The sequence below is a fragment of the Drosophila tropicalis genome, unplaced genomic scaffold, assembly GCF_018151085.1.
Source record: "Drosophila tropicalis isolate 14030-0801.00 unplaced genomic scaffold, ASM1815108v1 contig_443, whole genome shotgun sequence".
NCBI lineage: Eukaryota > Metazoa > Arthropoda > Insecta > Diptera > Drosophilidae > Drosophila > Drosophila tropicalis.
Window position 1 is genome coordinate 6,758,726 of NW_027172907.1, and position 15,595 is coordinate 6,774,320.

General features: G+C 34.1%; 1 protein-coding gene across 1 annotated transcript in view; it reads right to left on the minus strand.

Annotated features, from left to right (window-relative positions):
• Nucleotides 1-15,595, minus strand: part of shep (alan shepard) — a 147,044-nt gene that overhangs the window by 8,185 nt on the left and 123,264 nt on the right. Inside the window, 3 exon segments of the mRNA XM_068285802.1 lie at nt 3,383-3,507; nt 4,865-4,923; nt 7,072-7,331. Of these exon segments, the coding sequence (XP_068141903.1) occupies nt 3,383-3,507; nt 4,865-4,923; nt 7,072-7,331 (444 nt within the window).

A 15,595-nucleotide genomic window follows, 5' to 3' on the forward strand; every position in this document is an offset into this window, starting at 1 on the left:
CACTTAATTCAATACCCAAACAAACTTAGAGACTAAAGACAGTAAATTTGTTATTGTTGTTGTTGTTGTTTTTATACTTAGATTATTATAGTTTGCTTTGGTTAGGTTTTTTGGCCGGCACAGGTAGCATTGTAGCATTTTTTTGCGTACTCAAAAGGAATTACAAACTGTTTTGTTTGGTGGAGATTGATTGATTGATTATACGCTGGCTATAACTTCAAAATACAGTTTATACAGAGTTTTTGTTTTCGAAATATATATATATTCTATTCTATTCTATTTTGCCTACACTAGAGAGATTATCATTGTTATTATAATTATTAATTTGTTAACTAACTTTTATGATTTGGGATTTTGTACAAGCTAAAAAGGAAAAACAAAAACAAAATTGTACACAAACCAACAACAGAAATGATAACAAAATCTTTTTTGTCTCTTAATGACTCATTTAATGCTATCGGATTATAACGATGAATAACTAGATAACGGGAGAGATAATGACAGGAGGAAGAGCGGGAGTGGGCAACTGGGAGCTCGAATGGATGATGGAGGGATGGTGGGGTAAAGGGACTAAAAAGTTACTAAGCCGCTCAAAATGTTTGCTGTTTGATTTGGATTTTCATGTTTTATATTTTTTGGTGTAGAATTTCGCTGGCTTCATTTTGTTATTATTTTGTTTTTTTTTTTTTTTGTCAACTATTTATCCGTGGTACAAGGATTTATGATTTAAGCCTCTTGTCGTTAGCTCTAGCTAATTAAAAATTTCACAATTTTTTTAAATACAAAAATATATATAAACTCTAAAAATGTATAAACTTAATAAAGAGAAGGGAGAGGGACAGAGAGAGCGATAGAGCAATATATGTATATATATTTGTGTATATATAGGGAGGATCACGCATATAACCAAATAATCAGTTTAACTAAATTTACACCCAATAACCCTTGGTTTTAGTTTTTTGTTTTAAACTAAACTACAAACTAATTGTAAGTTACTTATAAAGTTATATGAATACGATATACAAATTAGATTTAGATTCGGATTGTAATAGATCTCAATTTATGTGTCTACCAACAGAAAAGAAAATCTCATAACCCTTAAAGCAATTAATATATATAATCTCATAATGATGGCAACTCTATGCTGAAGTGTTGACCATTACTCCGAATGCCTAAAAGTAGGCAAGGAAAACGTATTTATTTTGTTTTAGAGACATTTCGTTTGGGACTTTTCAATGGTTTTGAAAATTTAATGAAATATCATAGTTAGTCGTTTGAGTTTGAATTAACACGAATTGAAAATTTTACTTTAATATTTTGAGTATTTTTTGAGATAGAAAGAGACAGCTTAACAGGCTGACAAAAGAAAGGATATCTCGATCAACTTTTGTTAAATTGAACACTCTAATACATAAATACTAAATGAGAAATCAAAAATTATATTTTTAATAATCAGAATCTAGTTTATACATATTTATATGTCATATATCTAGTTTTTTATATATATATATATATATATAGAGGTATAGTAAGGATGTTTTTGTTCGCTTAAACTTAAGTTCTTAGTTACTTTAAAGATACAACTCAAATGTTCTATTGTAATAAATAAAATCTCTTTCATTTCATGACGATGATAAATTTGAAACTAGAATGGATTCTTTACGAATGGTTTTCTATAACTAGAACTATTACTATATTTATATTTATGGCACTAAATAATTGTGTCCTGGCGACGACTAATTGGACTATGGCTATGACTATGGCTTTTGGTTTCAATGGTTTATCGCAATTAATTTACCAACACAAAATCCGCTAGATAGTCTTTTACATTTGTTAGATATATATATAAAAGTATTATATATATATGTAAGATTGGGAGATTAAGAGAGAAGGATTAACACACTTTTGGTTCTAAAAATATGTATATTATACATAATATATAAAAGATATGTAAATGTTAACTAATCGGAAATGTCATTAACAAAAATTTCGAATGTATTTCACTATTTTTTTTATTATTTATTTAATTGCAATTGTTTTTCTTTACTAAATTAATATATATGTTTATCGAGCTACGGTTTTTTTATTTAAATTTAATCTACGCCAAGTGAAAATATTATAGATGATGATGATGAAGATGTATTTCTTTATATATGCATATATATATATATATCTATATATATATGTACGTATATAACGATTTATGTGTGTGAGGTTCTTTTTGGTATTTACGAGTAGTACAAACGGTTATACAAGAAAGACTACAGTCTAAAAGAGAGGGAGGTAGGGTAATGGTGGGTGGGGAGAAGTGTGTGGAAGGTTTGGGGTTGGATTTAACTTTGGTTTTTGGGCTCCAAATTTAAAAGAAGGCAACAAAAGCAAAAAAAAAAAAAAAACACTCACACACCCAAGAGAAACGGCAATAAAAATGGTTGAAATCTTTATTTATCCACGCGTAGGTGTTAAGGAGTAGAGAGCTGTTTCTTTTTTGATGGCTCGAAGGGCGGATGGGCGAATTGCGTGGGTGAGTGGGTGGAGTAGAGGGGGCGGCTGAAGTTCAGTCAGCCGAGCAAATCAAATAAATTTTCGTTCTCTGCTGCTGTTGCTCTCTGTTTTCGTTCCTTTCTCTGGCATTTTGACAGAGTGAAACATTTGCCAAATGCTTAAAGGATACAAACAGAGAAATTGAGAGCGAATGAGATTGCTTATGGTTTTTTTTTTCCTATATCCTTCAAGTGTATGAGATACGAATAAGGAATATTTCTTAAAAACGTATACAAAGAACGAAAATATAAAAAAATTTAGCTTAAAGTGTTAGAACTTAGAGACTTTTAGCTTAGCAAGGCAATGCCGAAGATTGAATACTCTTTCGGTTAGATGACCATTTCTAGTCGAAATCATCCCGAAAATGAAGGATTCTCAAAGAAAACTTCACAAATAGGTTGTTGGGAGGAAAATAACTAACAAGGATACAAAACGAAATACCTAATCAAGCGTAAATGTCCTACTTGTAATAGTAAAAAGAAACCTTGAAATTAAAATATATATTTTATAGATAATCGATTGCTTAAGACTGTTTAACTAAATTAAATGTGTAACTTAATTTGAAAAAGAAATATATAATAATATAAAGAAACTTAAGAGGCGCAGATCTAAAGAGTAAACGATATGAATAAATGATAAAAGGAGACACCACTAAAGAAGAGGAACTTGGGGATACTTAGTTTGGGCTGAGAGAGAGAGAGACAGAGAGAGATAGAGTTACATGGGTTTCTGGTTATGGGATTATGGATGGCTGGGAGGAGGAGGGGGGTTGGGGAGAGAGATTCTTTTGCGGTTGTGTGTGAGGGGGTGAGTATTACTTGCATGCAAACAAACGTACAATGGCCGGCCTATGAAGCACCCAGATACCCACTTTGGCCATCTGAGCTTGAACGCCCTTCGCCTGCAGTCCCTTGACGGCGTTCTCCGCGTATGCTGGCTGCTCGAAGTCGACGAAGCCATAACCTGTAACAAAATATATTTTGTTTTTGTTTTTTGGTTTTGTTTTTTTGGTTTTTTGTTTTATTTGTTTTGTGTGAAAGGGGGATTTTATTTTATTTTTTTTTTTTTTAATTGCATTTATAAATATATATATATATATATATATATATATATATAGAAAGTAAGAGAGAGAGATAGATAGAGATCGTATAAAAATGTTTTTTTTTTTTATATCACACACATTGAAAAATGTTAAAATTAAACCAAAATAACGTAAGAGAAAAGATTTTCATCAAATTTTTATTTATTTCATTCCAAAAAATGAGACAAAGTGAGAGAGAGAGAGAGAGAGAGAAAAAAAAAGAAAAACCAAAAACAAAATATAATTTTTTTTGCCAATGCAGAGAAAAAGAGAAAAACGAGAGAAAAAAACAAGGAATGAAAAGTGAAAATTTAATTAACAAAAATACAAACATACATAAACATCTATCAAGACACACACACACACACATACAGTCACAGACACACGCATTTCTTCTTCTTCTTCTTTTTACATCTCTGATTTAGAGTTATCATAAGTATATATGTATATATATTTATAGATTTCATATTATCACAAAGAGATAGAGAAATATTTATATATATGTATAGAGAGAGATAGAGGGAGAGAGAGTTAGAGATATCAAGTGCAAAAGTCGAGAGTACAAAAGGAGAAAGAAAGAGACAGACTGTCTCTCCCTCCCGTTCTTTCTCCTTGTCCCTCATACATACTAGTGAATGCATTAAAAATGGGATGAGTTGCGATTGCGAAATGAAAATTGGAAATGAACAAAACAACTGAAAAAGAATAAACCGAAAATGAATAAAGAAAAACTATAAACATATATGTACATATATACTTTTGGAATAATACACACACAATTATACAGAACTAACGAGCAATAAGATTTATAGCACACAAAAACTAAACATTAAAAAGTTTGAATCGAAATTCACAAGAAACTCAGGAAGGAAAATAATTATGCCAAAGTTTCTGTACTCTCTCCCTAAAACAGAAGAGAGAGTATATGGACTTTGGCATTATTTTGTATATATGAAAAGGAAATTTAATCAAACGAAAATAGACAACGAAAGAAATTTAATAACAAATAAATACAAGTTGAAAGTTTTCAATTTAATTTTCCAGTAATTTGTTGTCCATGTTTTTCGCATTTTTGTTTGTTTTGTTTTTGGATATTTTTCTTTTTTTTTTTTTTTTTTTTTTGTTGATACAGAAAAGACACCGAAACTAATTATACATTAATACAGATAAAATACAGAAGAAACACAACACACATAATATAATAAAAATAATGATGAGAAATGGTGAAGAAAAAAATACCTTTACATTTGTTTGTTGTTTTGTCTAAGATAGCCTTGGTTGATATTATGGTTCCATATCTGTGAAAAAAGAATAGAGAAGACAGAGAGAGAGAGAGAGAGAGAGAGTGGGTGGTGAGTAGTGTGGGACAAAAAAGATAAAAGTCAAATTGAATATTTCAAATATGTATGTGTGGTGAGGGTAGGGAGGGGGGCACACGTGTGTGTGAGAGAGATTGGAACATAATCTGATTATGTCCTGCTCCTTTTTTTTTACTTTCCCCCACCATATATACCCTGTATAGGCAGGATAGTTCGGGCATATTTCTACTTGGTCTACTTGTTGGAAGTTAATTATAGAGTATCAAAAAAGTCGGCATGTTTTTGTTTGTTCTGTGTCACATATATGCCAATTAAAGTCTCATTAAAATTACATTTTTTTTTTCTTCTATATGCCTTTTGCAGTTTTTGATTTCTTTCGGTGAGCCCTGAAAAGTAGGCAATGGCAAATGAAGTGACAGACAGAGAGAGATTGAGAGAGGGATGGAAGGAAGAAAAATGTCATAAGCGAGCATTTAAATGGCTCATAATTGACTTAGTCTGCACCCCCTCACCCCACCAGCCTGTAACTATACCCCTCCTATCACCTATCTGGCCCTCCATGTCCTGGGGGCAAAATTAAATCAATATCATTATAGTTACTGGTAGAGTGCCAGAGCAAGGCGAGTTCTATGGGAGGGAATGGCTGATGGAGGTCATGGGGAGAGGAGGAGGAGGAGGAGAGAGATGAAGTTACGTTTCATGTTATAGTTATAATAACATTAAATCCGCTTATTTTGATTGCCTTCAAAAGAGGGATCACGACGTTGGGGACGGCCCGCCTAGGGGAGTGAGAGTAAAAGAGAGCAAGCAACAACAAATTAACCTTCAATTTAATTACTTGGCTTGACTTTCCATTTGCAGTTCGCCCTCTGTCACTGCTAGTGCCCCGTGCCCCGCCGCCCCGTTGCCCGTGCCCCCGCTAATTGTATTTAGTTTCATTTCTATTAACATTTCTATATCGTATTATTATTTTTTATGTTCATGGAGTGTGACCAACTAATAACTTATTTCTCTCGTGTTCTCTCTGTTTCGTTTTTATTTGTTTTGTTGTTGTTGTTGTTGACGGTTTTCTTTTTTTTTTTTAATGCATTTTGTTTGCTCTTTGGCTATGATATAATGAAGTGGCTAACATGGCGTATGCGTAATATACACATAATAACTAAGAATAATTCAGTTTAAGTTCTACCCTCCCCGCTTCACGCAATCTATCCCCTTCCGCTACCCACCCATTGCTTTCAGCTACCGCTGCTATTCACTCACTAATTAGTGGTGGAATTTTGTACGTTTATGTTTAGTTTGCAGAAACTTGATTACGATGGAGATGGGGGTTTTTTGGACGCTTGGGGAAAGGATGGGGTTGCGCGTATGGCTAAATTGGGGTAGGGGGGTAGGTTTATTTTTTTAGGGGTTGGCTTTTTGTTTAGTAGAAACTCAGCCAAGCGTAAACGGACTTAGGCCTGCTGCCTCATTAGCAGCAGCAACAGCAACAGCAACAGAAAGCAAACGATTTGGGGTTGACCCACAGAAACCGAGTAAGAAAAAGAGTATGAGAGCGAGAAAGAGAGGGCGTTAGCATCGGGTGGGACTATATATGAGATAAATGTGGTCCATCAGTAGGCTGGTGAGCAGCAGCAGAGAAGTAAATTAGAAGGAGGCAAATCGATTTGCTTCCACACACACTAAATATTCATTTCGGATTAGTTTGGTTTGGTTTACTTTTTCCCCTCATTTGGTTTTTTTTTTTTTTTTTTTTTTTTTGTATGCTCTCTTTGGGCTGGAGAAGTGGAAAGGATAAAACGTGCGCTCATTTATAAGAATCTCTGGGTTGATCCCATTAAAAATTTAACCAAATTAAGGCTTTCACTTGCCACACGCCCTCCTTATACTAAATGGATGAAATCCGAAACGATTTCGACTTTATGTTTTTAGCCCATCAGCAAAAATTAAGCTTGAAATAGTCAGATGGAAGCATCTAGAGTTTTGGAAGTTTCTAAATTTGAAATAACTCGAAATCTCTTCCTAGCATTTTGAATATCGAAGACAAACATCGTTCAAATTATCCTTTACTTAAGCTATCTATCGATATCTCCATCTGATAGATAGATTTCCAGTTTTTTGGTTACTTACTGTGCACACATATTAACTAGATCCTTGTCAGTTGTGCCTTGCTGGAGTCCGCGTATATAGAGATTTGTCTTTGACAATTGCTCACCGCCGCCGCCCTGTTGATTTTGATTCTGTGCGGTGCCGTTGGGACCCATGTTGGTATTTGTATTTGTTGTATGGCTCAAACTGGTGCTCAATGTGCCGCTCTGTGAACCGGTATTCGATGAGCTGCTCGAGTTGGTGTTGCTTGGTGAGGCAGCAGTTGGTACACGCTGGCCGTACTGCAAGTAGATAAGAGAGAGAGAGAGAGACAGAGAAGTTAGCTTACATTTTGTAGGCGATTGTGGCTTGATTGTGTGAAAATATTTGTATGGAGAAGTGTAAGTAAAATATGTGTGGCATAATATTAAGCGATTATCGGTTTGCTGCCGATTCTTTCTGCTCGCCTTTTGCGCTCTATCTCTTGCGAAAAGTATTTTTATTGCAAATTCCAATTCAAATAGCTTTGGCGAGAGACAACACTCACATTCGAGAAGTTATTGAATGGGCATAAGGTAAAGGACACACGGGACGATAACACAATGAGAGGAAACGAGAGAAAGAGAGCGAGAAAGAGAGAAAGGCAACGAGATGCTATGGCATGCTGATGTTTTTCACTTTGCAGGATATTTTCCATCTTCTTTTTGTACGTTTTGGCAGGCGTTGAAAATCCATAAAACTTGTATGCAACAAACAAATGCTCACACGTCCGCACACACACACACACAAACACACACACACACTCAGAGAGACAGAGAGATTGCAAATGTTTTTCTGTTGAAAATTTGCCAAAAAAGAAATGTGAAAAGGAAAATTTAAGCTCTAGAAACAAAAACAAGAAACAATACCCAAAAAAGAGAGAGAGAGAGAGAGCAAGAGAGACGGAGAAGAAGAGAACCAGCCAAACTTTCAAACCAGCAAATCCAAGCGACACATTTTTTAGTAGGTTTTGTGCTCATGATGTTCTTTTCGTTTTCGAATTCTGTTTCGAGTTTTTTTCCGTTTTATGCAGGCAAAAACCACAAATTCATTTGCATAGATTTAGGAGCAAACGTTACTCTCGACGGCTTAAAGGTCAATCGCTCTTTAAATCACACGTTTTAGATGGCCATTTAACAGTGAGACGATTACTTGACTGTTATACATCTGTTATACGACTAGTATAAGTTTGACTAACTAACAAGGCTAACTCGTATGACTAAAGGATATGTGCTATCGAAACTTTAATCGGGTTATTCAAGGTGATTCTGCATTTATTTCAGTTCAGTCAACCAAAAATGATATTGAGGGAAAATATGTCATTTTATCCCCTATCCACTCCACCGCCCACTTCTTCTCTCTCGATTCTCTTCATAAATTATGCAAATTAAATCCACACACAACCAAACACACACACACACACACACACGCACGCAGGCACATACATAAACAAATTGAAGAATGGAAAAATAGCCAAAGGCATTTTTGGTGAAACAACAGTTTCTATACAATTTCATTTAAACACTGAAACACACACACACACATATGCATATTTGTATTTATGTGTGTATTTGTATTTATTATTTTAATAATGACAAAAACAGAATAAAGTAACAACAACAATAACAAAAACAAACTAACATTTTCAATGTGTAGCATCAAAATAAACTTGCAACTATGTACAACAACAACAACAACTATGTACATCTGAATTAAAAATGAAAAACACAAAATTTAATTGCTGGAAAAAAATAATGATTCTCATTTAATATTTTATTTATTTTCGTTTTTGTTATATATTCCTAGGCAATTGAGCGAAATAATAAATAGAGAATACTTAATAAAAATCAGAGAAAAAACTAAAGACTAATTAAGCCGATAGTTGAACACCCTTGCGTATACTTAATTTCTTATACTCTATGGGGAAAGACATGAGAGAAAACGATATCTATACCTAGATTTGACACAGTAAAGGAATATACGCTATAGTCCTCATCTCTTTTCGTTTTCTCACTTATTTATTTACTAGATTCTCTCACCCCCCTCTCTCTCTCTCTCTCTCACTCTGTTCACTTACCTTTGGGATATAACCAATGATGATGATTATTACATATATATTTCTTCAATATTTTTGCAATCTCATCTTTAGGTCACGTGCCAGAAATATGTATTTATATATGTATGTATGTTTGTTCGTAGAAGGAACTATGTGATTTATGATATGAATACGTAGCCCCCCCTACCCCGGACTATGTATATAATTCATTTAAAGTCATCTTTGTCGTTGTGGTCATCGTCTTTGTCGGCCTCATCATCATCATCATCATGATCTCTGTGGAGAGCTTCTAATGTCTCTAACAAATAAATCAAAACAAAAGCAAATGGAATACTCTACATTCAAGTCTCTGGTCCGACTGTCTGTCTGCCTCTCTGTCGTTTGCCTTCACCTTTCTTTGTCTACTTTTTATTCCTTTTGGCCATTTCATAAATCCACTCAATCACGATTAGTGACAGTTATTATTATTTGTCCAACTGTACTTAAAGTGCCAACTGTCAGAATTTCAAGAAAAATCAAGCTAAAAGGCGGATAAATTTTATTTTATGACTTTCCAAAAAAAGTACAAACAAATAATAATAATCATAAAGGAGCAAAAAGGGGGAAGACGAGCAAAAGCCGAAAATCCATATCCAAAATCCGGTCATGTACATAAAAAGAAATTCACCTCACGTGACTTATATAAATTAAATGCGTATGAGAGAGGTGTGAGGCGAGCACAAGGAAGTCAGTCAGTCTGTCTGTCTGGTTGGGCAAAAACGTTGGTAGTCAGATAACCGTCAAGATACAAACCGGGAAAAAGGAAATTTCAGCCAACAGCTCAAGCAAAATGCATAATTGACGCAAGTCATGTGCAAATCGGAATCAAACGGGGATGTAGAGACATGAGAGAAGGGTGCAAAATATTTACCAGATAAAGAAGAAAAAAACTTTTGTTCTTACTTATACACTTATATACTTATGCTGCTTACTAAATGACAACCACTCTACTAAATCAAGCATCTAAGGCAAAAGAGGGGGAAAAAAGGTGAAGCATTGGTTTTAAAGGAAAGATTTTTATAATCCTTGCCCTGCTTTTTCCTTAATAATTTTGGCTGCATTCGTCTGTTGTTTGCTTTTGTTTCTTTAGTGGTCAATTATACTTTCACTCTTTGTGATAATGAAAAAGTTGAAAAGAGTTCATTAAACTTGACCTTGAGGCAAAAGTTGCCAGGTTATTTTTTTGTTGATGGTTATTGTAAAATTCAAATTTATGAGCCCAACTGCAAGAGGGAGAGACAAAGAAAGAGAGAGAGAGTGAGGGAGAGGGAGGGACAGGCATTGTGATAAGAAAAAAAAGTGTTTAATTTATATGATTTTCTTTTGTTTGATTTGATGCTTGGTATAGTTTTTGTTGCTTGATTTTGGTTTATTAAACGATATCTAATCGTAATTCGACTTGCATTTTGTGTTTAATAATAATTATAATCGTTTTTGAGTTCCAACTTTTCCATGTGTTGGTTGTATTCGTTGTGTTTCTTGCGTGTTGTTTTGTCATTGCCATTAAAAATGGCATTTTTATTTCCATTATGATTATCCATATACATATATATGTAGGTATATATGTATTTTGGTCTATGCCATAAATATGTAAACAAGTAAAGGTTAACACACATAAACTTTGAGCCATAGAGAAAGATAGAGAAATAGATAGAGAGAGAGAGAAAGCCGGAGAAGAAATTGTGGCTTTCGTTTTTGCGCTTAAAGAAAAACGCATGAAATTTTTTGCAAATGACGCAATTTTGCAAATAAAACGGCAAAAAGCAAAAGGCAAAAGCCAAAGAATTAAACAAAAAGAAAACGAGAAACAAAAAAAAAAAAAAAAAAGAAGGGAAAAGAAGAAAAAAAATCAGCCAGTCAGCCAGCCAACCAGCCAAGTTGTCGTTTGCCCATTTTGGCTTTGGCATGACACACATTAAGAACACGAGTTTGCCTCTATCTCTCTCTCTCTCTTTCTCTCTATCTCTCTATGTGTCTCTATGTGTGTCTCTACCCGCTGTCTGTGATCTCTTTCCACTCCCCTTGCACCTCCCTTTCACTTTGAGTTGTAGTTTATGCCATTGTCGTGGTCGTTTTCGTTGCTGTGCGCATAAAATTATTAGAACGATATAATTTCATTATCAGACGACAAGCCAAAAGCAAAAACCAGCAGGCAGGCAGCAACAACAACAACAATGGCCAGGCATGCAAAAACATAGCGAAATGGCATAAAGTTCATTGGCATATGGGGCGTATGAGTATGCGTTGCCTTCCATTTTTGCTTTCAAGTATTTTTCATCTTTCTTTTTGCTCATGCCCCTCATCCCTCATGCTCCCTCCACCCTGTTCTTTATGCCGCTTGCTTTTGCTTCTCTTTTACACACTGGATATTTAATAAAATACAAAACCGGAAGGTCGCCGCGGTTGTTTTCATATTTCTCATCACTTTCCAGCCAAGAGACACTTTAAAGTTACTACAAAAGTCGACTGAAATTTAGCAACAATTCGTTTCACACTTTATAATAGGCCGATGTTTATATGAAGTCAATAAAGCTGAAGTTCTATATCATAATTAGTCTCGATCTTAGGTAACTTAGAATGATCTTTGAAGACCCTAACCATCAGTTCTTATAGAATCGATTGATTAAAACACGCTTAGAACTAAATTTCGCGAGTCTGGTAAAATGACGGAGAAATGGGTCATCAAAAGTGATCAAATGTAACTTGGTTCACCATTCTCCTTAAGTTCTAAGTTACAATTCCACAATGCACACAAAAACCTATCACACACACACACACAAATTGAAGGTCTTGGCTTTCGAAAGTGAAAGAAGTGTTAAATGCCAAAAGTTTAATCTCTTGTTGCTCAATTAACCACTTAAAATTCCCAAAACAAATTCGATAGAGACAAACATTTTCCACGTTGATGTTCATTTTGTTTGCTGCATCTTATGGCCACTTGCAATATTGAGTTTATTCCAATGTTTTTTCTTGCAACATTCTTTGTGCTTAATTCAATCAAATGTTCTTTAATCTTTTCACTTGCCGCCGCCCAGCTCAGCAGCATCCCCCGTCCCCCCTACCCACCCATTTTACCACCTACCGTGTCATACTTGGATGCGAAATTGCTCTCTCGAGTAAAATTTGCACTTGGAATTTATTATTTAATTATTTTCTGCATGCGAGAGAGAAGGGAACCAAAAATTGTATGTCTGTATGTATGTGAGTATCTTTGAGATACTAAAGTATCTACATCTTTCTGTCTCTGTGTGTGAGTGTGTCTGCTCAAGCGTTTATATCTTCTTGTCGTTTCATGTGTTTATATATACATTCAAAATATTTTATCAGCATTTCAATGTTTACTCTTTACATTTACTCGAAAAAATTTCTTAAGCCAAATTCAACAACAACAAAGCAGCACACTGGAGCAATGGATGGTGGGTGGGGCGGCTCTTGACGTTGGCTATGATGTGTAAGAAAAAGACAAGATAGAAAAAGTAGAGAAATACTTTATACCCCTCGACCTCTTATTCCTCCCTCCCATCCTCACTTCAAACCAAAAGCGCAAACATTTTGATAGATTATTTGAAATACCTAGAAGAACTTATGGAATGTATGTATGTTATATTCCCCAAGACCACTTTCGTCATCAGTTTGCGATATCACTACCTCATCTTGAGAGAGATGAAAACTTCTCCGAGTTCTTTAATAATCCAAACATTATTCCTCTTCTCTCCCCCCTTTTGGTAAAGCAGAAATTCCATTTAACTTCTACAAAAACCCCATTATTAAACAATTTAAATTATATCTAAAAATAGCCACAACAAAATATTATAAAAATTCACTATAGCTATTTTTTTATTTTGCTTATCACTTTTATATTTTGTGGTCGCATCCGCAACAAAAACGAAAAAATAAAAAACTCTCTCACATACACAATGGCGAATAAAACAAAAATATCAAATATAATCTCTTTCAAAATAAAAAAAAAGTTTCGTGTGTGAAAAATAATAATTAAATAAGTACATTCAAGTTTTGTTATAGGCCACACACACAAACAAACAAACAAGCAACACAAAAGATGAAGAGAAACCTCAAACACAAACTGAACAATTTTAATCATTAAATTCCAGAATGAATGTGAGCAAAACAAAAACAAAAAATCAAAAAATTCAACCTTACCCATGGAGAGGGGAGGGGAATGGTCAGCAATTACACAAGCGAATCAATTTATTTATCAATGAAGGAAAAATTACACAGATTATATATATATAAATTGTATCTACTTTTGAGAGTTTCTCAAAAATCTAAATTTCAATTCCTTTTAACTTCTTTATTTATTTTCTTTTTAAAATTAATTCAAGTGTTGACAATTTGTACATCATTTAATGCCAAAATTGATGTAGATTTTGAATAGAGTTTTTCCAAATCAGCTATTATAAGCATTAATAATAATATATCCTTCATCTCATTCCTTCCCCTAGCTCTTTCCGTATGCCAAAATTAAAAGAAAACTCAACTTTTTTCGAAAATATTTTGGCTTCTGTTTATAGCAGATTATTTGAATCTAATTGTTAGTTAAACTTTTGCAATATAAAAACTGATGTAAGAACTGTTTTAATACTTATCTTGTTTGTATACACATATGATGACATTTTCCAGAGTATATGACTCAAAAGACTGACTGATTAGAAACATATATGTTTGTCTGTATGTATGTATTTATCTATTTATATATACTTAAACGAGGCATCGCATCTGCTGTTTATGTGCGTACATTCGATTGCAAAAATGTTTCATGCCGTTTGGGTTTATCTTTAACCACCGACAACCACCCACCCAACCACCCACCAACCAACCAACCCCCACTTAACCCATTCGATTTCTAGTAAATATTTGCATTTAAATGAGCTTCAAATTGACAACTTTTGTGCGCTTACTGTTAACCTGCTTCTCCCTCTGTAACTGCAAAATTATCTCATATATAGACACAATCACAATCAGAATCGGAATCACACAATAACAATAATGATGTTGATGATGATGATGATGATGATGATGATAACACGAGCCAACCACAAAATGTTAGCTACGCACAACACACACACTCACTCCACTAACCTGTAGTCATTCCCCCACCTTCCTCGCACATTTTGCAATGGTTTTTTTTTTTTTTTAAAGCCACAATCCAAAGTAACCGCAACAATTTGTACACATAAACAGACGAAATGGGCGGTGAAGGGAGAAGAGACAGAAACTCAATATGTATCTATGAGTTTTGATATTGAAAATAAGCAAAATAGGAAGAAAAAAATATTTCAAAGAGGTAAAAAAAAGACAATGCAAGGGAGAGGGCCGAGGGCGGGGGCTAGGTCGGTCTATGTCAAGGGTATGCAATATATATTCAATGGCATTTAAAAAGATGTAAGCCGAGCTATATACATTTTCATGTCAATTGCAGATACAGATACAAAGATACACAAAACGAAACGAAGACGAAACAGATTGAGATACAAATAATAATACGGAAACTGAGTACTTGAAGAAGGCATGAACAGCGGAACAGAGATGTGGGAGAAGCTAAAAGAAGAAGCCAAAGGGAGACCAACATAAAATGCTATAATTTTTTTTATTAAATTAAGCAAAAGAGATAACTCAATTGAGTGGGCGTATAAGATCTTTTTTTGTCTTCATGAGCGAAAAAGAAAATCCTATGATTCTGTCCCCATCCCAACTCTGCTTCTTTCTATGCCTTCCCCCATTCCATCCTTTTAGTTTTTCTTCTTCTTTTTTTTTTAGCTATTATTGCTTATCATTTTGTGCGTCACTAAACATATTTTTTTCTGGCACCAGAAAAAACAAAAGAGAATAGACGAGATAAGAGAATTATTTCATTTTTTTTTTTTTTTCGCCGTTATGATAAAAGAAAAACACGAACTACAACAACAATAACAATAAATCAGTTCAAACACTAAAAACATTTTAGTGCAATTAATGGAAATTCTTTCGAGTGAAGATTCACAAGCAATCAATGGAAGGATCTCTGTATATCTGGCTAGAAGGATATTATTTAAAAGTTTTTAAAACTTATAGCAATCTTTCTTCCTTCTCTCTCCCAAGCTGTCTATCTCTGTCTCTCTCTGTGTGTCTTTTATGTTCTTTATTTGGTATCCGTAAATTTCCCTATTAATTGATGATGATGACCCATACAAAAGAGCTGGCGGTAAAGTGGGGGGAGAAGGGGGTTGAAAACACTCTAATCGAACTGCAAGTAAATAAGATTTTAATTGAAACCTTTTAGCAGGAAATGGAATATTAATAGAACTTTCTGTTGCTGCTGCTTTCTCCATCTCCTGATGTTGTTGTTCATGATGATGATGATGATGATGATAATAATTTAGTTTCTGAATGATAAAATATTATTCCTTTCTGGGTATAAATTTCCATCAATCG